This window comes from Peromyscus maniculatus, chromosome 4 (assembly GCF_049852395.1).
Source record: "Peromyscus maniculatus bairdii isolate BWxNUB_F1_BW_parent chromosome 4, HU_Pman_BW_mat_3.1, whole genome shotgun sequence".
Taxonomy (NCBI): domain Eukaryota; kingdom Metazoa; phylum Chordata; class Mammalia; order Rodentia; family Cricetidae; genus Peromyscus; species Peromyscus maniculatus.
Window position 1 is genome coordinate 107453927 of NC_134855.1, and position 27913 is coordinate 107481839.

The following is a 27913-nucleotide window of genomic DNA, read 5'->3' on the forward strand; positions in this document are numbered from 1 at the left end:
GCTCTATTCTGCTTTCTAATTTAGCTCCTTTCTTGCCTGATTTCTCTCTACATTTTTTTGCTGTTCCCCTTAAGTGCCATCTTAGTTTCTTCATCTAGTTCTGCCCCATCTAGGTTCTTATTGATCTAGTTTTTTCCCTTCTTAGCTCCTCTCCTGTCTCGTTCTTTCCTATCTTAGCTTTTCTCCCATATCCTTCCTTCTCATCTTTTTCCTCCTGCTCTTGCTCTTCCTCACCCTCCATCTTGTTCTCTAGTCCTCAGTCTAGTCCTCCACTCTAGTTCTCCTCAAGTCTCTGAGGTTTACAGTTATATACCCATGCAGTCGCAATGCTCTGGCTAAAGCAAGGCCACCACCCTTGAAATTCCAAAGTGTCAAAAGGAGGGGCAATAAGATCCACACAAGAGAGCAGTAATTGTCAGCCATCACCTGCAACCCAAAAGGGAAGTGGATAGTGGGGAATGAATCAACTGAGGGCTAAATTCGGTCAAAAGATCTGAGAAAGGGGATTTATGTGCTCAAACTATAGACTTAGAAGTGGTTAGATAAAGTGTTAGGCGTCTATCAGTGATGAGTGAAAATAAAACTGTCTTATTTTCTTTTGGCTCCTTATCTGTCCAAGCTATGTTGGCTGCCGCCATTTTCTGGCAGCTCGAAGGAGTGTGCTCGGTGACTGGGCAACCTGAGTCACAGCTTGATGTATCTGTAAGTAGAAACCCTTTAGTTCTGAGTTAATTGTTAAAGGTAGATCTAAAACTAGAGATAAGACTTTAGAAAGGGAAAGGTTAAGCTTAATTAGCACATTTGCCTGGCATGGGCAATTGCCAGTATAAATCTTTACCTTCTCTGACAGATAGTCGGTTCTTAAACAGTCTGGAAAATTTCTCAGATAAAATACTTTTGTCTGTCCAGAGGTGGTCCTGGGTGGTGCTGCTAATGAAGATAGGTACAGAAAGGCCTGAAATTAGGGTCTTGATTGTGTCTGTTTTTAGCACAGTTGGAAGAAGGTTGTCCAATCATTCCAATAGTAATGGGGAAATTGTGCCCAATGAATGATCAAACACACTGTTCTTAGAAAAAGAATAGAATGTAGAAGCTACCACAGCACATAAGAAATTCATTGCAGGAAAACATTTAATATACAAGAGCCAATATCACCAAGACTCCTTGAGCCTTGGCTTTATCCCCTGGAATGCCCTTGGCTTGTTTTAGATATTAGCTTGTCATAATCAGCTAAAATCCTACTTCATATTTCTGTGGTTCGTAGTGTATTCCCAAGAGGTGGGCTGGGTGGTTTTTGATTGTTCAGTGGGTTATAGATATTTGTCATTGTTTAGAGTGGTTGATTACAAGTTGTTATTATTGGTAATGGTCAGGAAAAAAGCTGAACAAAAGAGATTAGATTCAGTGTTCTAGTTTTGAAAAGAAAAAAGGGTAATATAGAAATGATAGGATAAAAGGGTAGCTTATTGAATCTACTCTGAAAATAAAAAGGGGGAAATAGATATGATAGGATAAAAGGTATATTGAATCTACTCTTAAATCAAAAAAGCAACAACTAGTTTTAAAGATTTTTACATTGATATGGATTTTTGTATATTGATACAAATTTGAGTTTATTTTTGTTAGAACATACTGTACATACATTCCTACTCTTGTTCAAGGTATTGTACCTATATAGCTCATTTAACAAATGTAATACAAATTTCTAGTCCTTGAAAGTTATTATTACAAACTATTTAGGATAATAAGGAAATGCAGGTTAGTAGTTAGCAACCTATTACAATTAAACTTGTAGTCATGTTAGGTATGCTTTCAGGGTCAAACAGATATGTTTTAGGTAGACAGGTCATCTTCAAACACTTCAGAGATCTACAGAATATGAATGTATGATGTTTTAATAACATAGGTTCTTTTTTATGGCAATGATATATGTTTGCTCCTGTCAGCACCAATCTGCATCAGAGATGATGATGGGCATCGAAGAAACTCCATATGGAGTTTACTCTTTTTGTGGCAAAAGTTAGCCACTGGGGGAGAAATTTCCCTTGCCTCAATTACTGACATTATGCTGTCCAAATTGGACAAGCAGGACACAAAAGAAAGTGACTCCCAAACTTTGCCAAGACAAGGCAGGAAAGCCCTTCTGAATATCCTGCTTCACAGAAAAGTCGAATAGACCTGTAGGCCAAATATGGATGCCCCAAAGATACAGAGGATCCTTGGGTGACTGTCCAGGCAGCCAGCTGTTTCTATCATTTCTCATATTCTTTGGAAGTTGCTTGCTTGCACTTCCTGCTTATTCAAGTAATGTTATTTCTTTCTCGAGACTCTGATGGAATGAAGACTAGATAGTTATAGTTTTCCTTGTTGACAAATTCAGAAAAGAAACTCGCTAAAGAGGTGTAAAGTGTATAGAGTTGAGAGACATCAAGAGATAGTTTTGAGTTGGTAAGGCAAATTAAGATAGAAGGTGAATTAGGTACAAACCTTTGGATTCACCAAGTTAAGATAGATAATGAGTATTTTCTCTAAATTTGTCAAATGTTAATGGACTAGACATTGTTGATTTAATTATTGCCTGTCAATATTTGTATATAGTTATTTTATTTATTGTATATAGTTTTTCTATGTTAGTTATAAGCTTCTCATTTTATTTTAAACAAAAGGGGGAAATGTTATATTTTGTTTGTGTTCTGACAAATAAAGCTTGCCTGAAGATCAGAGGGTAAAGCTAGCCACTAGTTAACCATAGAGATCTAGAGGTCTGTACAGGCAGCAGACAGGAAGTAATATGGCTGGGCAGAGAGAAAAAGTGATAAGGCAGTGGGGAGACAGGAACTTGCTTCTTTTTGGTTTGAGGAGCTGGAAAGGTAAGACAAGATTGTGGCTGCTCCTTTGCTTCTCTAATCTTTCAGTTTTTGCCCTGATATAAGACTAATTAGGATCACATTACAATGATGAGTGCATAAAAGGAGACTTATTTCTTTCTTTTTTTTTTTTTTTTTTTTTTTTGGTTTTTCGAGACAGGGTTTCTCTGTGTAGCTTTGCGCCTTTCCTGGAACTCACTTGGTAGCCCAGTCTGGCCTCGAACTCACAGAGATCCGCCTGCCTCTGCCTCCCAAGTGCTGGGACTAAAGGCGTGTGCCACCACCGCCCGGCTTGAGACTTATTTCTTGATGGAAGTATCTGGAAGAAAAGGGGTGGGTGCAGTTGTGGGTGGCTATACAACAACATTCTCATTAGGGAGGGTTTCCTTTCTCCATTTCCCCCAAAGGTTTCCATGAGTCTCTAGCCCTTCAGCCACAATGTGTAAATGGAGGCAGAGCTTTTTTGTCTCGACCATCTGGTCCCAAATAAACACAGAGAAGCTTATATTAATTACAAAATGCTTGACCAGTAGCTCAGGTTTATTATTAACTAGCTCTTACTTTTAATTTAACCCATTTCTATTAATCTATGTACTGAAATGTAGTCTGTGGCTTTACTGGTCCTATGGCATCTTGTTTCTTGGGCAGCTGGCTCTCAACTCTGCCCTCCTTCATCCCAGTCCCCAGTTGGATTGTCCTGTCTAGCTATTGGCCAAACAGCTTTATTATTAACCAATGAGTGTAATACAGAGTCACAGCATACAGAAGGATCATCCCACAGCAACATTGCCCTGAGGATATGAAAGAGATAAGGCACACATCTCTGTCCTTATGGGAGACTTGAGCTCCCAGGGTGATGTTGACACACAGTGGATGCTGGTCATACTGGAACACCCAGCAGCTAAAGATGCTCTCATCCATTATGGCATCTTCCTGCAATATGTGCTTTAGAGAGTGGCTTGAGGGAGCTCGGGGGTCAGGATCTTGTTCCCATTCTTGATCCAGATGAGTTGTACATTTTGGGGGTAGAAGCTATTTACATGGCAAGTCAGGTTCACTCTTTGTTGCCCGTGATCACGGATATCCGGGGGCTCCGTGTTGATCTTCAATGTTGGGAATAACTAGACAGAAACAATAAAGTGAACAGAGGTGAAATCTTGGTACTGTCTTATTTCCCTGTCCCAGGGTTAAATTTTTGTTTTAGATGGATTAGTTGATTGGTGAGGTAACAAGAATTCCAAGATGACCCTGAACTCACTATGTAGTTAGGGATGACCTTGAGTTCCTGATCCTTCTGCCTCCATTAAGCCATCCCTTCAGCCCCTCTTTTCTTTTTATATTCCAGCCAGTTGAATTTGTGCTGCCTATATACTCATGGGTTTGTGACAGTGGAGCATGCTTGACCTACGAGGGCCACACTCATAAAGAAACCTCACTGTTATTTCTTCAGAGACTACAATCTCTCAGGATTTCACAGCTAGCTGGCAGGGATCCATGAGGACCTCCATTTCATGCTAGAATGTCAAGTGGCTTGATATTGTGTAATTCATGTACAGGTGTTGTGAGTTCACAAGTGAAGGAATTCATTCTACTTTTTTTTTGTTATTTTGAGACTCATCCTACTTTTAAATAAACAACTTTGTATATGTTTCATGTAAGACAAATAGGGACAAGTATAAATGTTCATGAAACATAGTAGGAAACACATGGGCATCTTATGTGGTCTGAGTTTTATATTTTCCATATCATGACATATAATGGTAGGAGTTATTAAAGTGAATTGTCCTACAAGAAGAGGAACTGTATAATCACACCTATAACAGTGCCTGCCACAAGTAGCTGTTTATTATTTATTGGGTGAATATTAATTTACACAATGCTGAAGATTTCCCCTTTGTTGCCCACGTTTAGCAAAACCTGGACAGAAATTTGAGCCACAGTGAGGGAAGTGGCCATTGTGGCTCAGATCTCTGTCCATCTCCCAATACCACAGCCACAGAAAGTTTACCCTGTTGCCTGGGTGCTGATTTTCTGGAACCCCATAAGCCAGACTAGGGAGGAATTGAGATCACCCCCAGCTTGTAGCCACAGGGCTGGTCTCTAATGCACTGAGCCTTAGACTCCCCCTTCCTGAAGGGATCAACATGTTCAACAGACATTACTGCCACTCAGAGTCTACTCTACTACAGCCCTAGGACAACTTCTGGAAATGTAGAATGGATGCTGAGTCCCAGAAAGGCAGGTCCAGTGAACCTTGTGAGTGCAACCAGACACAAGGAAGATAGAACACATACTTTAAAACCCAACCCTTGGTCTCCACTCAACTGGGCTCCAAATGTTGCCTGGGCATTTCCTGTTGCTCAGAATCATATAATAGTCACCAAGCTACAGAAAAATGAACCCAAGACATAGCAGCCTGTTTCTCTGACTGATAGGGAAAAGCCCTCCCCTGGGTTTCTCACCATCCCTTACTCTGCTGTATTTGACTTCTCAGTTGGTCACTTGGACAGATGGTCTGTTTGTTGTTTGATGGCTTTGGTTTGTTTGTCGTAGTAGGAACTGATGTAATGATTTTATGTGTATTAAGTAATTATGCTGTTACCGAGATACAATGACAACCTTAGCTGATTTTATCTTTTTCCCCTATGAAAAATAATTTGACATGAAAGACACTGTGTATCCTGGGTGCATAGAAAAAATACCATAATAATAAGGAGACCCTTGGTGTCAGGTGTGTCCTCAGAAGTGATGATGAAGCAGGCCCAGCTTCTGTCCCCTCTCATACCACATCCCCCTCCCCCTCCCCATAGTGTCCACTCAGCTAATGTGAGAGAGGACTGAGTGGAATTACCAGCCTTAGAAGGAAAGCTTTATGGAAGTTTCTCCCTTTCTTCCAACTACCATCACTCAACTAAGCAGGGCACTCCAAGAAAGAGAACTCCCAGAGACCCAGGTGCTCCCAGGAGGAAGAAGTGGGTCCTCTCTCTTCTGGTACAGGTTTACTGGACTAGATCTTCATGCCCTGTTGATCAGGGGAAGAAAGGAGGAAGTGAGAAGAGGCAACCTAGTGGGGAAATAAAATGGAAAGAGAACAGCCTGCTTCCTCAGGGCAGAGTGAGGAGGAGTGAGGGGGGAGGAGGTGGAGAAGCCTGTGTAAAGGAAGAACATATTCTGGGGCACTGGCTCCCCACAAGAGGTCCCAGAAGCAAAGGTTCATCATGGACTCCAAGGTTGGAGCAGTTGAGCTGAGTCAGATAACCTAATCCAGGCAGAATGATAAAGGACACAGACACTTTAGGGATGAAGGTATGGGTCACTTCTCCAGGAAAAGAGCCAAGACTGACTAAGGTGCTTGCTGAGGGTGGAGGAAATGCAGAGTGGATAGTAGAGGAAGGTAATTACAAATATAACCTAAGACCACGTGATCAGTTGCAGACCTAGGATTATAATTGACATGAGTGTTTCTATCATATTTTGCTAAGAAAGTATTTGTACAGATATTTGTGTTTTCCTTCAATTTCTTTATCATGTAATGTAACATCAATTAAGAGAATATCAGTGATTCTCATGTTTAAATTTGAGATACTAAAAGATGTATCTCAGGAGACATTTCCCCCATTCTAAAACTTGTAATGCATTTGTAGTTGTATGAGGGATAGTTATATTAGACATAATTATGACCTGGTAAAACATATAATGCTTATCTTATTGTACATTGGATAGTTATACCATGTTAGTTATAGTTATTGTCTGGTTATTGTTATCATTTAGAAATTAAGCATGACATAAGGAGATAGATTGTGTGTCAACTTGACACGGGGTGGACTTGTGATCGTTCTTCTTGGTTGTCAACTTGAATACACCTGGAATTTACTTAAACCCAAGTGACTGAGTTCACCTGTGAGGGGTTTTCCTTAATTAAGGAATTGGGAGTGGGAAGACCATAATTTAATCCAGATCTTTTGATGTGGGAAGATTCACCTTTGATCTTGGCCACACCTTCTGCTGGCAGCCTCTATAAAGATATGGAAAACAGAGGCTTGCTCTGTTTGCCTGTTGCTCTCCCTGGCAAGTTCATTCCTTCACTTGTTTGGAGCCTACGTCTTCAGAATTCCAGCACATAATGAAGACCAGCTGAGGCATCCAGCCTCATGGACTGAACAATTACTGGATTCTTGACCCTTCTGTTGGTAAATAGAGTGTGTGCGTGTGTGTGTGTGTGTGTGTGTGTGTGTGTGTGTGTGTGTGTGTATCATCAATCTATCCATCAATCCATCAAACCATTCATATCTATCTATCTATCATCTATCTATCCATTTAATCTAAATTACCAAGGTGTGAACTATTTTACACAGTTGAGGAAACAAATGCATTTGATTATCTTGATTCACCAATTGTGAGAGGGTGACTCTGTATAGAAAACCTTTTACAATTTTTGGAAAAATAAGGAAAACAACAAATGAATAAAAATGCTGCTGAATATATTATAATATCTGACCCCAAATTATAGTACAAAGCTATAGTGATAAAGACTGGCATTAAAAATAGACAGGGAGATCAATAGAGAAGAATAGAAGGCCCAGGAATAAAAAGTAAAAGCTATGCTTGCTTAATTTTTGACAAAGGAAGCAAAATTGTACATTGGAAAAAGATAGTCTATTCAATGAATGATGCTGGCAAAACTTGATTTCTACCTGTAGAATTAAATTAGGTACTTATCTTTTATCTTGTAGAAAGATCAATTCAAAATAGATCAAAAACCTTAATTTAAAACCTGAGACTGAAATTTCCAGAAGAAAACATATTGGAGATCCTGGAGAGACAAGAACTTGTTGAGTAGACTGCTCACCACACAAGAACCAACCCCAAGTGTCAACAGTTGGGACTGGATGAACATAAAGGTTTTCTTCAGCAAAGGCAACAGTTGGCAGGCAAACAGGACAAAGAGTGGAGAAAATCTTTACCAGCTACACTTCAGACTCTGGACAAAGATCCAGAATTTATAAAGAACTGCATAATTTAAAAACCAACGAAACAAAACTGCCAATCAACAAATGGGCAGATGAACTAAATAGAAAGTTTTCAACAGAAGAGACACAAATGGCCAATATCTATTTATTAAAGTGTTACTATTTCTAGCCATTAGTAAAATGTAAATTAAAATTACTTGGAGATACCAACTCACTCCAGTGAGAGTGGCTGTCATCAACAAATCTGACAAAAATGTTGGAGGGGATGTGGAGAGAAAGGACCCTAGTCACTGTTGGCAGAGATACAAATTAATACAGCCATTGAGGAAATAAGTTTTGAGATTTCTCAAAAAAATCACAAATAGAACTACCGTGTGACCTAGGTATTTCATTCCTGGGTATGTACCAGACAACATCACACCCTCCCACAGAATTTTTTGCACCCATGGGTTATTGCTGGTTTATTCACTATAGCAAAGAATGGGAATCAACCTAGTTGTACATCAATAGTGAATGGATAATGAAAATTTGGAATGCAGACACATACACATGCATACAAACACACACACACACACACACACACACACACACACACACACACAAAACGTGCTCATGTACTTTTCAGCTTTGAAGAAAAATGTATTCATAAAAATTTGAAGGAAAATGAATGGACTTCTCATGTATAGTCTTAAGTGAGTCACAAATCTCAGATAGAAAAAGCCTGCATATCTTCTCTCATATATGGAGTCTAACAACAATATATGCATATATGTAAACAAAGTAGAAAAGAGAACAAGATAGAAGGAGAAGAGGAAGGACTGAATTCAGGTGATAGATATAAGTTATGAAATAGGATATAAAGTTAATTGTTTTACATCCACCCCTGTCACAGATTTTCTTTTATTATGATGGTAGACAAGTGTATAAAGTATATTCAGTAGTGAAAGTGTAAAGTCCACTAAAGCTCCAAAACTTCCATTCCAAAAGGATAGGCTAACTATGGAAAACTTCATTGAGCTCTCTAGATGTTGGGTCTGGTAAACTTGGTGTGTGGTTTTTTGTTAGTTTTTTATAATAAAGTTTGCTTGCAATTTTAGATATCAAACAAGAAATAAATGAAACAGTAAAAAGAATCAAGAAATCTGAGAGGTAGTTCTTTGAGAAGATAAAGATTGGCAGATCCATAAGCCAATTAACTGCAAGAATGGAGATAACAGAACTAGATATGAATGGGAAAACATTATAATAGACACCAAAAATATATAGAAGATCATAAAGGAATACCTTCAAAATTTATACTCCATTATGTCAGAAAATAAATAATTTTCTAGGTTCTTGCAGACCACCAGATATGAACCAAGAAGAGACCAGTAACTTAAATAGACCCATAACAAATGAGGAGATGGAAACAGCAACAACAATAAAAATAAAAAACTGATCAAAACAAAACAATCCAGGCCAAGACAGACTCACAGAAGAATTGTACCAGACTGTCAAAGATCTACCACAACACTTCCTAAATTATTTTCTAAAACAGAACCAGAAGTAACACTTCCAAGCTCTTTCTACCAAGCCAGTGTTTCTCTGTATACAAACTAGGCAAAGATACACCAATAAATAAAATTATTGGCCAATGTGCATGGAGAACATAGATGCAAAAATCCTCAACAAGCCGGGCGGTAGTGGCACATGCCTTTAATCCCAGCACTCGGGAGGCAGAGCCAGGCGGATCTCTGTGAGTTTGAGACCAGCCTGGGCTACCAAGTGAGTTCCAGGAAAGGCGCAAAGCTACACAGAGAAACCCTGTCTCAAAAAAAAAAAAAAAAAAAAACCTCAACAAACTAACTGCAAACTTTATATGGTTATGCATTTAAAAAACCATCCACCACTACCAAGTTGACTTTATCCTGGTGATGCAAGAATTAATTAGAAACTCAATGCATTTAATAAATCATATGGACATCAAGACAAAAATCATATGCCCATCTCTATAGATACCAAAAAGTTCTTTGACAAAAATTCACTATGTGTTCATAATATAAGTTGTAGAAGGATATCAGCAGACTCACATCAACAAAAATAAAAGCCACACGTGACAAACCCACAGTCAACATCATCTTAAATGGAGAAGAACGTGAAGCCATCCTGTTACAATCAGGAGTGACAAGGCTGGTCACTCTCCCCACTCTTGCAATAGTGTGCTTGGGGCACTAGCGAGAGTAATAAAGAGGGGGCACAAATAGAGTGGGGTTCAAGTCAGAGAAGCAGTTGAACTATCCCTATTTGCAGAAGATATGTAATGATGAAGTCCTTCTATGACTAATATGAGGGCATGTTGAATTTTGACCCTGCAGGATGACACTGGTCGATTCAACTGCAAAGTACACACATAAGCTCCAAGAGCTGGGGAGGGGACATGCAAAGAGGGACATACTTGATAAAGTCACAGGCCTGGACTCTCAGACATCACTGAAGTTTAAGTACTTGATTGAGGGAGCTGAACAGCATAGACAGATGAGACATTTCCAGAAAAGTAAACACCTTCCAACAGGATTTGAGAAGTGTTCTGTGACAAACCTAAGGTCTGTATTCTCAGGTGACAAAGAAAAGAAACACAGAAACGCCACAGTTCGTTTGTGATGTGACAGCTGCCTTGTAAGCCTAGTGCTCTGACTGTCACTCATGTCTTCCTCTGTCTGCTGCCTTCCAGCTCCCAAGTGTGAGACAGGAGGCAGTGGGAACACTGCTGTGCAGGAAGTGCTCTGTGGGTGATGTTCGGTTAGTGCTCTGTAGGTGACACTCTGTAGTGAGTGCTCTGAGGGCACCAACCACACAGAACAGGTGTGGAGTAGATGTGCACAGGAGTCAGGGCTCTGAGGAAAGGGATCTGGGAAAGCTGTGAAGGTGCAGCTCCAAAGATGTGCTAGAACCAAATAGAAGGAGCCTCAGTGTAAGAGAGGAAACGACCCCAGTGGACCTGTGCTGTCTGGAACTGTCAATGTGATGCTGCCATGGGTTCATCCTTCAGTGGGGGTCAGATATACTAAATGCAGGTGCAGGAGGAAAATAAGACAGAAGAAAAACCTAGTATGAATTATTAACAGGTCATAGTTATATAAGTATACATACATACAATGCATATATGACAATAATAAAGAGATTGTGAATTTTAGAAAATATGGGGCCCATGGGTGGAGCTAGGGGAAAGTGTGGAGTGGAGATGATGTAAACACTAGTCATGTAGACAATTCTCACAATAGCAATAATACAGAAAAACTATTAAAAATGATTCAACTTGCTTCCCATGAAAAAGCATTATTTTAGAGTTTGTCACCTAGATCTGTACATCCCATGGGTGGATATTGTTCTTATTCTTATGGGGCAATGAAAATAGAACCTAAAGAAATTTGAAGGCTTGTGGGATCATTACCTTTGAGAATTCTTACAGCAACCTGAAAAGGGCTGGTTCTACACAGGGCTAGACAGAAATCAAGGTGCCAGCCTGCTGTGAGAACGGGCTGTTGGGTTGCCTGGCACCTCCACTCTTTCTCAGGTAGCCACCTGCCCTGCAACACACTGCAGGGATCCCACCCGCTGCCTTACCCCTGGCTTGCCCATGCCCGACTATTATTCTGTCTCTCTGTGACTGTGCACCTGCACCAACACATCTGCTCAGAACAGTGGTTCCTTCTCCCAAGAGTGTGAAGCACATCTGGATCAAAGAAACAAGGAAGCTCTGGCTTGTAACGTCACAGTGCCCCCTTGTGGGAGAAATAGTATGATCTGGAAAGAGTGAAAAGGGGGAAAAAATAGAAGAAATTACAAGCAGGAGGGTGTGTGCATCGAAAAAAAGTAAAAGGAGCAGAGAGAAAAAAGTGATGGGGGATTTGTAACCACTTTGTTACAATCCTAGCTAAGGGAGTCAATAATTCTAGAGCTCTTCAAAGCTGCTTTCCAGAAACATCCAGCTGAATTCACTGTCTTGATTATTTGCCTTCCTGGAAATTATTTGGATCCTGGCTATCCTTATCCTTAGCAATTTCTTGCAACCAAGGGTTAAGAAGAAAAACTTGCAATATGATGAGTGCAGCAAAGGAGACTCAATTCTTTATGAATGTATCTGGAAGAAGGGGGTGCAGTTGGGCTTGGCTATGGAACAGCATTCTCAGTAGAAAGGGCTTCCTTTCTCAACTTTCTCCAAGGGTTTTCCTGGGTCTCTAGCCATTCAACCACAATGCCCTGAGGATATGAAGGAGACAAGGTGCATACCTCTGTCCTTATGGGAGGAGGCCTGTGCTCCCAGGATGATGTTGACCCACAGTAGAGGCTGGTCATACTGGAACACCCAGCAGCTAAAGATGCTCTCATCCGATATGGCATCTTCTTGCAATGTGTGCTTTAGAGAGTATGTCCCATCAGAGTTTCTGGTGGCTTGAGGTAGCTCAGGAGTCAGGATCTTGTTGTTATTCTTAGTCCAGGTGAGTTGCATGTTTTAGGGGTAGAAGTTGTTTACATGGCAAGTCAGGTTCACTCTTTGGTGCCCATGATCACGGATATCAGGGGGCTCCGTGGTGATCTTCAGTGTGGGGTTAACTAGATAGGAACAATAAGTGAACAGAGGTGAAATCTTGGTACTGTCTTATTTCCCTGTCCCCAGGTCTCTCAGTCATTTTGATAAAATTTGATTGAGTGGTTGATTGGTAGGGTCCCAAAAATTCCAAGAAGACCTTAAACTTTCTATACAACCAGGGATGACCTTGAGTTGCTGATCCTTCTGCCTCCAAGAAGTCATCTGTTCAGCCCTTCTTTTCTTTTTTTATAATCTAGTCAGTGGAATTTGTACTGCCTATATACTTGTGGGTTTGGGACACTGGAGCATGCTTGACCTATCAGGCCCATCCCATAAAGAAACCTCACTCATTACTTCTGAGACTACAAGCTGTCAGGAGTTCACAGCTAGATGGCAGGGGTCCATGAGGACCTCCATTTCATGCTAGAATGTCAAGTGGCTTGATCTTGTGCAGTTTTTGTACAGGTGCTGTGAGTTCACAAGTGAAGAGAGTTCACAAGTTCACTCTTTTTAAATACACAACTTTGTATATATTTCCTATAAGACAAATAGGGACAAGTATAAATATTCATTAAACACAGCTGGAAACACATGCGTGTCTAATCTGGTCACAGTTAAATATTTCATATCGTGACATCATGACATATAATTATAGGAATTATTAAAATGAATTGCCCCACAAGAACAGGAAATTTATAATTAGAACATCTACAACAGTGACTGACACACAGTAGCTGTTCATTGTTTATTGAGTGAATAATATTTTACACAATGTTGGAGATTTCCCAGAACTCAGAATTTTATACACAGAAGACAAGCACTCCACCACTGAAGTACATCCTCAGTTCTGTTTTTCACCTATTTTGTTTTATTTCACTAAGTTGTCCAGGCTGGCCTTGAACTCAGTCTTAACCCTTACAGGACTGGAACTAGCTATATCTTGCCTATTTCCCAAGGAGCTGAGATTACATGTCTTATGCCACAAGCTTCAGCTAATAATAAATACTTAGAAACTTTTAAACATTTGCAATGATATAAAAGGGACAAATATGTTTAGGGAGGGATGCTGGGTCCATACAACAGCAAGTCAAACATTCGTAAACAACTTAGTGTGTTAGGCATGCTTCTTGTTGTTCTAAAAGAACAGCTGTTTTAATCGTGAGAGGAAACTTACAAAGTAGGGGTTGGTTTTATTTCCATTTTTTAGGGAAACTGGGGCACAGAATATTTAAGACACATGGCCAGTATTCTGCAGCCACAAAATGATACAGTTAAGATCAAAGCCCAGCTGTCATGCCAGAGGAACCTTTACTTTTAATCCATATTCATGTGTTCAAGGCTGACAGTGATCAATTTTATTCCCCATTTGTAAAATGGGGCTTTGGGCCAAAACTCCATGATATCAGTGTGGCCCCACCACGTATATCAGTGATCACTCACCTAGGAGCACTTGAGAAAGATTGATGGTCATTTTTAGGGGCTCATCGAGGTCCCCATGGGTGACTTCACAGGTGATCTGAGAAAGGATATCTTGTTTGGCCAATGTCACTGATGACTTGCTTGTGACATAGTAAACGTCTCTGCTGATAGGCAGCCGCTATAGGGCAGAGACTGAAAGTTCATTATTGTCCTTAAACCAGTTAACACTGAGGTTCCTGGAGCTGAAAGGGCCAGCAGTGCAGGTAAAAGCCACGGAATTTGAAGTGGCTGTCCTCTGCTCTGGGCCCTTCAAAGAGATGAAAGGCTTTCCAGCTGAAAAAACAAAAACAAAATAAAACAAATAAAAACCAATTGTGAGTATCATCTCAGTGTTGGAGGAACCAGTATAGAACACTATGTGAACCCTACCAAGGCCTGTCCCATGAGTAATGAAAATTGTCCTTTCTCCTGAGGTCACTCTTTCGGAGATATAGAGCATTGGCTCACTCAAGTCAAAATGCAGTCCCCTGTCCCCATGCTCAAGGGAGAATATACTACCCATGATATCTGACTTTGAGGAGAATGTAAATTGGCCATAATGAACAAACAGTAAATAAAATATGACTACTACGGGGGAATGAAAGTCCTCAGGAAACTCAACATGTGCAGAGATAGAAAAGTGAGGAGTCACTCTAAAAGGGTGGTCACCAAGGACATTTTGAGTTAAACAAAAATTCTGTGTATAGTCATGGTGCATGAAGTTAATCCCTGCACCCAGGAAGCAGGCAGATCTCTGTGAGTTCTTGGCCAACCTGGTCTACAGAGAGAGTTCCAGGACAGCAAGGACTGTTACACAGAGAAACCCTGTCTCAAACAAACCAACAAAAGAAAACAAAAATAGGACAACTGAAGAATGAATAAAATCCATCTATGGAAGAGGACAAAGTAATGTCATATGGGCCTGAGGAGAGAGAGTGCACATGCTTGGGCACATGCTTGATTGACCATAAGACCCAGTTGAGGCAGCAAGACTTTAGGAGGCTTAAGAAAACAGGTCTACTACAAGACACAAAATTGCTTTCTACATGTGCAGACCTAATTCTACAGATTGCACAGTCTTTTCATGGTGGGTTTCAACAGTGAACAGATAATGCAAATTTGAGCTACAGACACATACATACATACATACATACATACACACACAAACAAACACTACATGGGCAAACTATTCAGCTTTGAAGAAAAATGTATTCACAAAATTAAAAGGATAATAAATGGACTTCTCGTGTATAATCTTAAATGAGATCACAAATCTCAGATAAAAAAACTGCATATCCCCTCTCATATTTGGAATCTAACAACAATATATACATAGATGTAAACAAAGTAGAAAAGAAAACAAGAATGACTAAAGGAAGAGGAAAGACTGAATGTAGGTGATGGATATGAGATATGAAATAGGATATGAAGTTAAATATTTAGTTACATCTCTGTCATGGGTTTTTTTTATTTGATGGTAGATAATTGTATAAAATACATTCATTGGTGAAAGTTTAAAGTCCACTGAAGTTAAACAACTTCCATTCCAAATGCATAGTCTAACTATAGAAAAGTTCATTGAGCTGTCCTGGTGTTGGGTCTGGTTAACTTTAGTGTGTAGCTGTTTTGTAAGATTTTTATAATTTAGTTTACTTACAATTTTTAGATATGAAAGAAGAAATAAATAAAACAGTACAAAGAATCAAGAAATCTGAGAGGTAGTGCTCTGAGAAGATAAAGATTGACAGCACCCTACCCAATGGACTGAAAGTAGGGAGAAAACTCAACAGAACCAGATATAAATGGGAAAACATTATAATGGACACCAAAGAGATTTAGAAGATCATAAAGGAATACCTTCAAAATCTATACACCATTATGTAAGAAAATAAATAAACAAATTTCTAGATTCTCCCAAACCATCAACCATAAACCAAGAAAAGATAAACAACTAAACTAGACCCATAAAAAGATAAGGAGATAGAAAAAGCAATAACAATACATATACAAATAAAAAACTGACCAAAACAAAACAATCCAGGCCAAGACGGAATCACAGCAGAATTGTACCAGACTGTCAAAGATCTCCCACAACACTTCCTAAATTATTGTTAAAATAGAAACAAGTAACACTTCTAGTATCTTTCTACAAAGCCAGTGTTATTCTATATACAAACCAGGCAAAGAAACAATAAAGAAAACTACAGGCCAGTTTCCACAGTGAACATAGATGCAAAAATCCTCAACAAACTAATTGCAAACTGAATATGGGTATGCAAATAAAAAACCATCCACCACTATCAATTTGACTGCTCCTGGAGATGCAATGGTTGATAAGTAACTCAGTTTATTAAATAAATGATATGGATGTCAAGACACAAATCATATGCTCATCTCTACAAATGACAAAAAGTTCTTTGACAAAAAATCACTGTTTCATAATATAAGTTGTAGAAGGACATCAGGAGACTCACATCAACAAAAATAAAGGCCCCATGTGACAAACCCACAGCCAACATCATCTTAAATGGAGAAGAACGTGAAGCCATCCTGTTACAATCAGGAGTGACAAGGCTGGTCACTCTCCCCACTCTTGCAATAGTGTGCTTGGGGCACTAGCAGGAGTAATAAAGAGGGGGCACAAATAGAGTGGGGCTCAAGTCAGGAAAGCAGTTGGACTATCCCTATTTGCAGAAGATATGTAATGATGAAGTCTTTATATGACTGATAGGAAGGTACGTTGAATTTTGTCAAAGGCCTTTTCAAAACATATTGGGATGAGCATGTGAATTTTCTCTTGAAGTCCATTTATATCATTTATTACATTTGTACATAACAGATCCCTAAGTTCCATCAGGAAGCTTCTAGAAATTGTCATCAATTTCAACACAGTGACAGAATAAAAAATCAACTAACAAAAATCTATATATGCCTTTCTATATACCCATAACAAAGCTGCCTCTGCATCTGAGATTTTAATATTGTCTTGCTTTCAGCTCAGCTCTGGGACAGGCACCATGTAAACTTGGAGTAATCACTGCAGAAGCTCAACTGTGCCCAGTGTTCAGATGCCACGCAGGAGCCAAGGAAGAGAAGCCTTGGCATAGATGAAACAAATTAAAAAGGGAACTGATTACCTGGAGTCACACAAAGAGGCACTGGCCACACTGATCCTGCAGTAGGACTCTGGTCCATTCTACTGCAAATTTCACACATAAGCTCCAAGAGCTGTGGAGGGGACATGCAGAGAGGGACATACTTGATAAAGTCACAGGCCTGGGCTCTCAGACATCACTGAAGTTTAAGTACTTGATTGAGGGAGCTGAACGGCATAGACAGATGAGACATTTCCAGAAAAGTAAACACCTTCCAACAGGATTTGAGAAGTGTTCTGTGACAAACCTAAGGTCTGTATTCTCAGGTGACAAAGAAGAGAAACACAGAAACGCCACAGTTCGTTTGTGATGTGACAGCTGCCTTGTAAGCCTAGTGCTCTGACTGTCACTCATGTCTTCCTCTGTCTGCTGCCTTCCAGCTCCCAAGTGTGAGACAGGAGGCAGTGGGAACACTGTTGTGCAGGAAGTGCTCTGTGGGTGATGTTCGGTTAGTGCTCTGTAGGTGACACTCTGTAGTGAGTGCTCTGAGGGCACCAACCACACAGAACAGGTGTGGAGTAGATGTGCACAGGAGTCAGGGCTCTGAGGAAAGGGATCTGGGAAAGCTGTGAAGGTGCAGCTCCAAAGATGTGCTAGAACCAAATAGAAGGAGCCTCAGTGTAAGAGAGGAAACCACCCCAGTGGACCTGTGCTGTCTGGAACTGTCAATGTGATGCTGCCATGGGTTCATCCTTCAGTGGGGGTCAGATATACTAAATGCAGGTGCAGGAGGAGAATAAGACAGAAAAGAAAAACCTAGTATGCATTATACATACATATTGACAATAAGGAAGATTGTGACGGAACGGGGGCCTAGGGAGTAGATGGGAGGAAAGTGTGGAGTGGAAATGATGTAAACACTAGTCATGTATACAATTCTCACAACATTATTATGATAGAAAAACTTTAATAAAAATGATGCAACTTGCTTCTCATGAAAAAGCATTATTTTGAAGTTTGTCACCCAAATCTGGACATCCTACTGGGTAAACATTATTCTCATTATTTAAATAGGATTTAAAAAAATCTGAAGGTTTGTGGGATCATTACCTTGGGAATTCTTAGAGCAACCAGAAAAGGGCTGGTTCTGCACAGGACTGGACAGAAATCAAGGTGCCAGCCTGCTGTGAGAACGGCTGTTGGGATGCCTGGCACCTCCACTCTTTCTCTGGTAGCCACCTGCCCTGCTGTACACTGCAGGGAGCCCACCCGCTGCCTTTCCCCTGGCTTGCCCATGCCCGACTATTATTCTGTCTCTCTGTGACTGTGCACCTGCACCAACACCTCTGCTCAGAACAGTGGTTCCTTCTCCCAGGAGTGTGAAGCACATCTGGATCAAAGAAACAAGGAAGCTCTGGCTTATAACGTCACAGTGCCCCCTTGTGGTATGTGTCTGGAGAGAGTGAAGTGGGGAAGAAATAGAAGAAATGACCACTAGGAGCATGTGTGCATAGAAAAAAACAACAGGGAGCAGAGAGAAGGGAGTACAGAGGGGATTTCCACCCACTTTGTGTGATCCTTTTTCCTAGCTAAGGGAGTCAATAATTCTAGAGCTCTTTAAAGTTGCTTTCCAGAAACATTCCAGCTGAATTCACTGTGTGATTAATTATGTTCCTGGAAATTATTTGGATCCTGGCTATCCTTATCCTTGCAACCAAGGGTTAAGAAGAAAAACTTGCAATATGATGAGTGTAGTAAAGGAGACTCATTTCTTTGTGGAAGTATCTGGAGGAAATGGGGTGAAGTTGGGCTTGGCTATGCAACAGCATTCTCAATAGGGAGGGCTTCCTTTCTCTGCTTTCAACCAGGGTTTCCCTGAGTCTCAGGCCAATCAATGACAATGTCTAAATGGAGGCGGAGCTCCTCTTTTCTGACCGTCTGGTCCCAAATAAACACACAGAAGCTTATATTAATCACTAAATGATCAGTCAGATGCTCATGCTTATTATTAAGTAATTCTTACCTTTAAATTAACCCATTTCTATTCAACTATGTATTGCCACATGGTCCATGGCTTTACCATTATCTGGCATCTTTCTCTTTAGGCAGCTGGTTCATGTCTCTCTGGACTCTGCACTGCTTCATCCCAGTACCCAGGTTGATTGTCCTGCCTAATTTTATCCTGCCTTGCTATTGGCCTAATAGCTTTAACCTATGATATATATATATATATATATATATGTATATATATATATATATATATATATATATATATATATATATACAACATACAGAAAGATCAACCCATAGCAGCAATGCCCTTAGGATACAAAGGAGACAAGGCACACACCTCTGCGCTTATGGGAGGCCTGTGCTCCCCGGGTGATGCTGATGCTCTGTGGATGCTGATCATACCGGTACATCAAGCAGCTAAAGATGCTCTCATCCGATATGGCTTCTACCTGCAACGTGTGCTTTAGAGAGTATGTCCCATCAGAGTTTCTGGTGGTCTGAGAGCGCTCAGAAGTCAGGATGTTGTGCCCATTCTTAGCCCAGGTGAGGTGCACGTTTTGGGGGTAGAAGTGGTTGACATGGCAAGTCAGGTTCACTCTTTGATGCGGATGATCACGGATCTCTGGGGACTCAGTGGTGATCTTCAGTGTGGGGCTAACTAGACAGGAACAATTAGTGAACAGAGGTGAAATCTTGGTACTGTCTTATTTTCCTGTCCCAGGGTTAAAATTTTGTTTTAGATTGATTGATTGGTAGGGTCCCAAGAATTCCACGATGACCTTGAACTCACTATGTAGCCAGAGATGACCTTGAGTTCCTGAACCTTCTGCCTCCACTAAGCCATCCCTCAGCCCTTCTTTTCTTTTCTTATAATCCAGCCAGTTGAATTTGAGCTGCCTATATATTCATGGGTTTGGGACAGTGGAGCATGCTCCACTACCAGGGCCACACCCATAAAGAAATCTCACTGTCATTCCTTCAGAGACTACAAGCTGTCAGGAGGTCACAACTAGAAGACAGGAGTCCATGAAGACCTCTATTTCATGCTGGAATGTCAAATGGCTTGATCTTGTGCAATTCTTGTACAGGTGCTGTGAGTTCCTAAGTGAATAGCGTTCACAAGTTCACTCTCTTTTTAAATAAACAACTTTGTATATGTTTCATGTATGACAAATAGGGAGAAGTATAAATATTCATGCAATGTAGCTGGAAACACATGGGTATCTAATCTGGTTAGAGTTAAATATTCCATATTTTGACATTGTGACATATAATTATAAGAATTATTAAAATGAATTGCCCCACAAGAACAGGCAATTTATAAGCACAACACCTACAACAGTGCCTGGCACACATTAGCTGCTCATTGTTTATTGGGTGAATAATATTTTACACAATGCCAGAGATTTTCTAGAAATCAGGATTTTGTGCATAGAACATAAGTACTCCAAGACTGAAGTACACCCTTAGCCCCATTTTTCACTTATTTTATTCTATTTCATTAAATTGTCCATGATGGCTTAGAACTCCATCTTAACTCTGACATGACTGGAACTTTTTATATCCCTGCCTATTCCCCAAGGAGCTTAGGTTACATGCTGTATATCACAATCTCCAGCTAATAATAAATATTTAGAAAATTTAAACATTAGCAGTGATATAAAAAGGACAAACATGTTTAGAGAGGCATGCTAGGTCCCTACAATAGCAAGTCAAACATTCGTAAACAACTTACAGTATATTAGGAATGCTTCTTGGTTTTTTAGAAGAACAACTGGTTTAAGTTTCAAAGGAGACTTCCAAAGTAGGTGTTGGTTTTATTCCTAATTTTTAAGGAAACTGGGGCACAGAATATTTAAGACACATGAGAAATGTTCTACAGCCTATAAAATGATAGAATTAAGATCAAAGCCCAGCTGTCTAGCACGTGGAACCTGTACTTTTAATCCATATTCATGTGTTCAAGGCTGACAGTGATCAATTTCTACTCCCCATTTGTAAAATGGGGCTTTGGGCCAAACCTCCATGATATCAGTGTGGCCCCACCACGTATATCAGTGATCACTCACCTAGGAGCACTTGAGAAAGACTGATGGTCATTTTTAGGGGCTCATCGAGGTCCCTGTGGGTGACTTCACAGGTGATCTGAGAAAGGATATCTTGTTTGGCCAATGTCACTGATGACTTGCTTGTGACATAGTAAACGTCTCTGCTGATAGGCAGCCGCTGTGGGACTGAGGCTGGAAGTTCATTGTTGTCCTTAAACCAGTTAACACTGAGGTTCCTGGAGCGGAAAAGGCCAGCGGTGCAGGTAAAAGGCACTGAATTTGAAGTGACTGTCCTCCTTTCTGGGCCCTTCAGAGAGATGAAAGGCTTCCCACCTATAAAAACAAAAACAAAATAAAAACAAAAACAAATAAAAACCAGTTGTGAGTACCTTCTCAGTGTTGGAGGAACCAATATACAACACTATGTGAACCCTACCAAGGCCTGTCCCATGAGTAATGAAAATTGTCCTTTCTACTGAGGTCACTCTTTCAGAGATATAGAGCAATATATATAAGGCTCACCAAGTCAAAATGCCTTCTCCTGTCCCTATGCTTGAGGGAGAATATACTACCTGTGATATCTGACTTTGAGGAGAATGCAAATGCACCATAATGAACAATCAGTAAATAAAATATGACTACTATGGGGGAATGAACATCCTCAGGAAACTCAACTTGTGCAGAGATAGAAAACTGAGGAGTCACTCTAAAAGGGTGGTCACCAAGGACATTTTGAGCTAAAACAAACAAACAAACAAAAGTGGGTATTAATGATCCATGACATTATTCCCAGCACTCAGGAGGCAGAGGCAGGCAGATCTCTGTGAGTCCAAGGCCAGCCTGTTCTACAGAGAGAGTTCCAGGGTTGTTACACAGAGAAACCCTGTCTCAAAAAACAAAAAAGACAAAACAAACAACAACAAATGTCATTTTGGGCTTGAGGAGAGAGAGTGCACATGCTTGGGCACATGCCAAAGAAATCGACCATATGACCCAGCTGTACAGCTATTTGGATGCTTCAGGCAGCAAGACTTTAGGAGGCTTAAGAAAACAGGTCTACTACAAGACTGCAACATTGATTTCTACATGTGCAGGCCTAATTCTGTAGCTTGTACAATCTTTTCCTGATGGATTTCTATGACTCACACCTACCCCTGCACTGTGCCCATTCTCACATGTTTAGTTCTTGACATGCAGCCTGTGCATCAAATTGCAGACTCAATTCCTCACACACACCACACACCGAACACTAGCTTCAGGCACATAACTCATTTACCCTTTTGTCTAGGGCATCCTCTTACCCCCAACTATCCAGTATTATGTCTACACTCACGGGCATGTGTCTGGACACTTACCTCACATTCAGCCACTGCATACTGAGTTCCCCTGACCCACACCAACCCTGCGTCCTCTCCACATTCCCAAACCTAATTCTACATGAGCTGATCATACACCAGATATTCCCAACCTGCCTCCATTTATTCAGTCCCCACACTAATCTAGTGTAACCTAGAATCTCACAATAGACACACAACCAAAGAAACAAGTCTACATGCCCAGGAAACCTCACAAAAAAACACACAAAAATATGAAAGGACAAGAAAGTATGCCCCTCTCTCCAAACCCACCAGCCCCACATAAATGCTCTCCAGGGTGAATCACATAGTTGAATCCCAGAACACAGAACTTAAAAGAACAATCACAAACTTTATCAAATAAATCATGAAACTTAAGGAAGACACAAAACCACAGCTCAATGAATTTGAAGAGGAAAACAATAAATGCACAAGAAAATATCTGCAGCTGAATGAAATGAGGAACAAAATCCAGAATTCAGTAAAGAGAGAAATATTGAAGAGAACTTAAGCTGTAACAAAGATAGAATTGAATAATCAATAACACAACTAGAAAACTCGGGGAAAGCCTTACAAATAGGATGGATCAAGTAGAAGATAAAATACCATGTCTTGGAGGTAAAATAGATGAATTAGAACACTCAATCAAATAATAATTATAAAATTTTAAAGCACATAAAAGGAACATTCAGAAACTAAGGAACAACATAAAAAGACCAACTCTTCTAATTATGGAAATAGATAAAAAAGAATCCCAAGTCACTGGCAAAGACCATATCATCAACAATATCATAGAAGAAAACTGTCCCTAACTAAGGAAAGGTTTAACCACATAGATACAAGAACACACAGTCCAACAAATAGACAAGACCAGAAACAAAACTCCCCATGTGTGTTATAGTTAAAACATTAAATATACTGAACAAAGAGAGGGCACAAAAAGCAAAAAGAGAAACATTCCTGACTCGCGTATGAAGGAAACCCCATCATATTAACTGCTCATTTCTCAGTGGAATTTAAAATTCAAAAGCCTGGAGCAATGCTCTTCAGCTTCTAAAGGACCACAAATGCCAATCTAGGGCATTTATTTATTACCCAGAAAATGCACTTGCCATTGGAAAAAAGCCTCTCTATCACAGAATAAGCTAAAATAATTCATGTCCATCAAAACAGCCCCGGAGAACACTGGGAGCAAGACTTCAACAGAAGAGAGAAATAAGCACCACCATGCGACTCTAGAGAGAGGACAAATGACCCCACAATTACCCCCTACCACGACCAGAACGGCTAAGATCAGGAAAAGAACTGACAACAAAGGCAGGTGAGGACGTGGGGAAAGGGAAACCCTCAGTCACTGGTGATGGAATTGCAAACTGTTCCTGTCCCTCAGAATCAGTGGAGAAAAGAACCCTGTGGGGGAATTCTCAAGAAGCTAAAAATAAATCTGCTCCATGACCAGCTCTACTGCTCTTTAGCATGTGCCTAAAGGATTCAACATCCTACCCCAAGAAAGAGTTAAACATGAGAAAGAGGAACAAGTACCAGTCCCAGGCCCCCAAACCATTAGCCTCAGCAGAATCATCATGTGACATTATCTGGGTCTAACAGAATATCCTGTGGCTATTCTAGGAAGAAAAGCAGCCCCGATGGAAAGTCCCCATGGCTGTACTCCCCCTCCCCAGTGCTGATCTTTAAACTAGCCAATTATGTATTGCCCTGAATGCTTTGCTAATTTTGTGGGTTTTGCCTTTAAAAGATGCCTACAATTATTGTTCGGGGCTCCTCTCATTGAATAGTGCAGAGGGCCCATTTGCGTAAACGATCAAAATAAAGCCTCTTGCTGATTGCATCAACTGGTCTGGAATCCAGGTTTCTGGGGTGCCCACATGAGAGGGTAGTGCCCTGAGTCTGGGGTCTATCACCCACAGATGCGTGCTCAACCAGGTTCAGTTTTGCTCTAGTCCCATAGTGAGGAGCTGAGAACAACCTAAAGATGGGAGCACATTCCATCCAAGGATGTTTCATTCAGCTGCAGGCAGCCAGGCCTGTGACAAAGCACTCACCCCTAACATAGGGTCTCTCCCCTGGAGTAAGAAAGGTTGCCCTTCTCCTGGGGACAGTGGTTTACTTGTCATGCTGTGTGCACCCCTACTGTGCTCAGACTGTGAGTTATATTCTAGGGTCCCAGTGACAAGAACCCTCCTTTCAAAATCAAATTGTAAGAGGAAGACAAGCAGTCCTGCAGTGACACAGGAGGACATGGTAGAGAGCTGTCCCAGGCTCTGATGCCTTCCCCGTGGCGCCTGAGGGGTTAGAAATCACGGCCAGGTACAGGGGCTCAATTCACCCACAACCCAACTCTGGGAGGAGAGGATTGTTTCCTCTGCTTCCTAGGGGAGCAGAGACTCAGAGAGATTTAGGAACTTGCTCCAAGTCACATAGTCTGTCAGTGACTAAGGAAGGTTTAGCAGGTCCGTCTGACATTGGATCCAGGATTCATTACTTGGGTTTATTCCTCTCTCTTTCCCTCCCTCCTTCCCTCCCTCTCTATCTCTGTCCCTCCCTCCCTCCCTCCCTCCCTTTCTCTCTCTCTCTCTCTCTCTCTCTCTCTCTCTCTCTCTCTCTCTCTCTCTCTCTCTCCTCTTTCTCTCCCCAGCTCACTGTCTCTATCTCTCTCTCTTTCTCTCCTCCTTCCTTCTCTCTTCCCCCTCCTCTCTCTCTATTCATATATATATTTCTAGACCTGTTAGCCATGAAGTCCAGAGTTGACATCACAGAACCCAGGCTCCTTCCTTGCCACCAGGCCCCCATCCCCCACCTCCATGTCACATGTTCTTCCTCTGATCCCTAAATCCCACTACCTCCCTGTCCCTAGAAAGGTCTGCAGTATGGAAAGGGTACAAGCAGCTCAGGAAAGTTGCCTGGGACTCAGCTCCTGTCGAGAACAGGATTTTGCCACCTCTGAGTGCTGCCCTGTGTGGTCTGAGGGTCTCCATGGCCAAGACTCACCTGTAAATGCCAGCAGAAGTGTTGGCAGAAGAGGCCCCAGGACCAGAGCCTTCCAAAGTGTAGAAGCCATGGTAAGAACGTGCTGGGTGACAAGCCCGGATGAAGCTCTTCATGAGCCCAGGAGCCTCTGGCTGCTCTCTTCCCAACCTCGGCTGTTTTGTATATCTTTGTTGCTCATTCTTAGCTTGGGCAGAAACTTGAGCCGCAGTGAGGGAAGTGGTCATTGTGGCTCAGATCTCTGTCCATCCCCCAATACCACAAGCACAGAAAGTTTACCCTGTTGCCTGGGTGCTGATTTTCTGGAACCCCATAAGCCAGACTAGGGAGGAACTGAACTCACCCCCACCTTGTAGCCACAGGGCTGGTCTCTAATGCACTGAGTCTTAGACTCCCCCTTCCTGAAGGGACCAACATGTTCAACAGACATTACTGCCACTCAGAGTCTACTCTACTACAGCCCTAGGACAACTTCTGGAAATGTAGAATGGATGCTGAGTCCCAGAAAGGTAGGTACAGTGAACCTTGAGTACAACCAGATATGATGAAGATAGAACACGTACTTTAAAACCCAACCCTTGGTCTCCACTCAACTGGGCTCCAAATGTTGCCTGGGCATTTCCTGTTGCTCAGAATCATATAATATTCATCAAGCTACAGAAAAATGAACCCAAGACACAGCAGTCTGTTTCTCTGACTGACAGGGAAAAGCCCTCCCCTGGGTTCCTCACCATCCCTTCCTCTGCTGTGTTTGACTTCTCAGTTGGTCACTTGGACAGATGGTCTGGTTTGTTGTTTGATGACTTTGGTTTGTTTGTCGTAGTAGGAACTGATGTAATGATTTTATGTGTATTAAGTAATTATGCTGTTACCGAGATACAACACCAACCTTAACTGATTTTTTCTTTTTCCCCTATGAAAAATAATCTGACATGAAAGACACTGTGTATCCTGGGTACATAGAAAAAACACAATAATAAGGAGACCCTTGATGTCAGGTGTGTCCTCAGAAGTGATGATGAAGCAGGCCCACCTTCTGTCTCCTCTTATACCACATCTCCCTCCCCCTCCCCATAGTGTCCACTCAACCAATGTGGGAGGGGACTGAGAGAATTATCGCCTGAGAGGGGAACCTTTATGGAAGTTTCTCCCTTTCTTCCAACTACCATCACTCAACTAAGCAGGGCACTCCAAGAAAGAGAACTCCCAGAGACCCAGGTGCTCCCAGGAGGAAGAAGTGGGTCCTCTCTCTTCTGGTACAGGTTTACTGGACTAGATCTTCATGCCCTGTTGATTAGGGGGAGAAGGAGGAAGTGGGAAGAGGCAACCTAATGGGGAAATAAAATGGAAAGAGAACAGCCTGCTTCCTCAGGGCAGAGTGATGGGGAGTGAGGGGGAGGGAGGGGGGGAAGCCTGTGTAAAGGAAGAAGGTATTCTGGGGCACTGGCTCCCCACAAGAGGTCCCAGAAGCAAAGATTCAGCATGGACTCCAAGGTTGGAGCAGTTGAGCTGAGTCAGATAACCTAATCCAAGCAGGATGACAAAGGACACAGACCCTTTAGGGATGAAGGTATGGGTCACTTCTCCAGGAAAAGAGCCAAGACTTGCCTATGTGCTTGCTAAGGGTCAAGGAAGTGCAGAATGGATAGTAGAGGAAGGTAATTACAAATACAACCTAAGGCCACGAGATCAGTTGCAGGCTTAGGATTATAATTGACATGAGTGTTTCTATCATATTTTGCTAAGAGAGTATTTGTACAGTTATTTGTGTTTTCCTTCAATTTCTTTATCATGTAATGTAACATCAATTAGAGAATTTCAGCTGGGTGGTGGTGGCACATGCCTTTAATCCCAGCACTCAGGAGGCAGAGTCAGGTAGATTTCTGTGAGTTCAAGGCCAGCCTAGGCTACAGAGCAAGATCCAAAACTACACAGAGAAACCCTGTCTCGAAAAACAAACAAAAAACCATAAAATACTCTTTTGGGCTGGAGAGATGGCTCAGAGTTTAAGAGCACTGACTGCTTTCCAGAGGTCCTGAGTTCAATTCCCAGCCACCACATGGTGGCTCACAACCATCTGTATTGGGATCTGGTGCCCTCTTCTGGCCTGTAGTCATACATGTTGTATATATAATAAAAATAAATAAATCTTAAAAAAAAAAAAAAGAGAGAGAGAGAGAGAATATCAGTGGTTCTCATGTTTAAATTTGAGATACTAAAAGAATGTCTCTCAGGAGACATTTTTCCCATTCTAAAATTTGTAATGCATTTGCAGTTGTATGAGGGATAGTTATATTAGACATAATTATGACCTGGTTGTAGATGTAACCATCTTATTAAAATAGAAATACAGAGCCAAATGCAGAGTTGAAAGCCCAGGAGGTCAGAGCAATAGCTAAGAGCTAAAAACCCTTTCTTACCCTTCACTGCCTCTGCTGTCCTTCCCCTCAGAAAGAGGCCTACTTCCTGTGTGTCTGTCTTTTTATTGACTTTCTGTTCTGCCTTCTCATTGATTGTAAACCCAACCACAT

At 41.2% G+C, this 27913-nt stretch overlaps 1 protein-coding gene across 1 annotated transcript; it reads right to left on the bottom strand.

Annotated features, from left to right (window-relative positions):
* Window positions 1–3369: 3369 nt before the first annotated feature.
* On the bottom strand, window positions 3370–25618 carry LOC121828837 (tyrosine-protein phosphatase non-receptor type substrate 1-like). Its single transcript, XM_076570623.1, has 6 exons — window positions 25386–25618; window positions 21043–21354; window positions 19311–19631; window positions 13848–14159; window positions 12107–12430; window positions 3370–3988 (listed from the first exon to the last, which is right to left on the bottom strand). The coding sequence occupies exons 1-4, from the start codon at window positions 25453–25455 to the stop codon at window positions 14005–14007; spliced, it is 858 nt and encodes a 285-aa protein (XP_076426738.1). The 5' UTR covers window positions 25456–25618; the 3' UTR covers window positions 3370–3988; window positions 12107–12430; window positions 13848–14004.
* Window positions 25619–27913: the final 2295 nt, after the last annotated feature.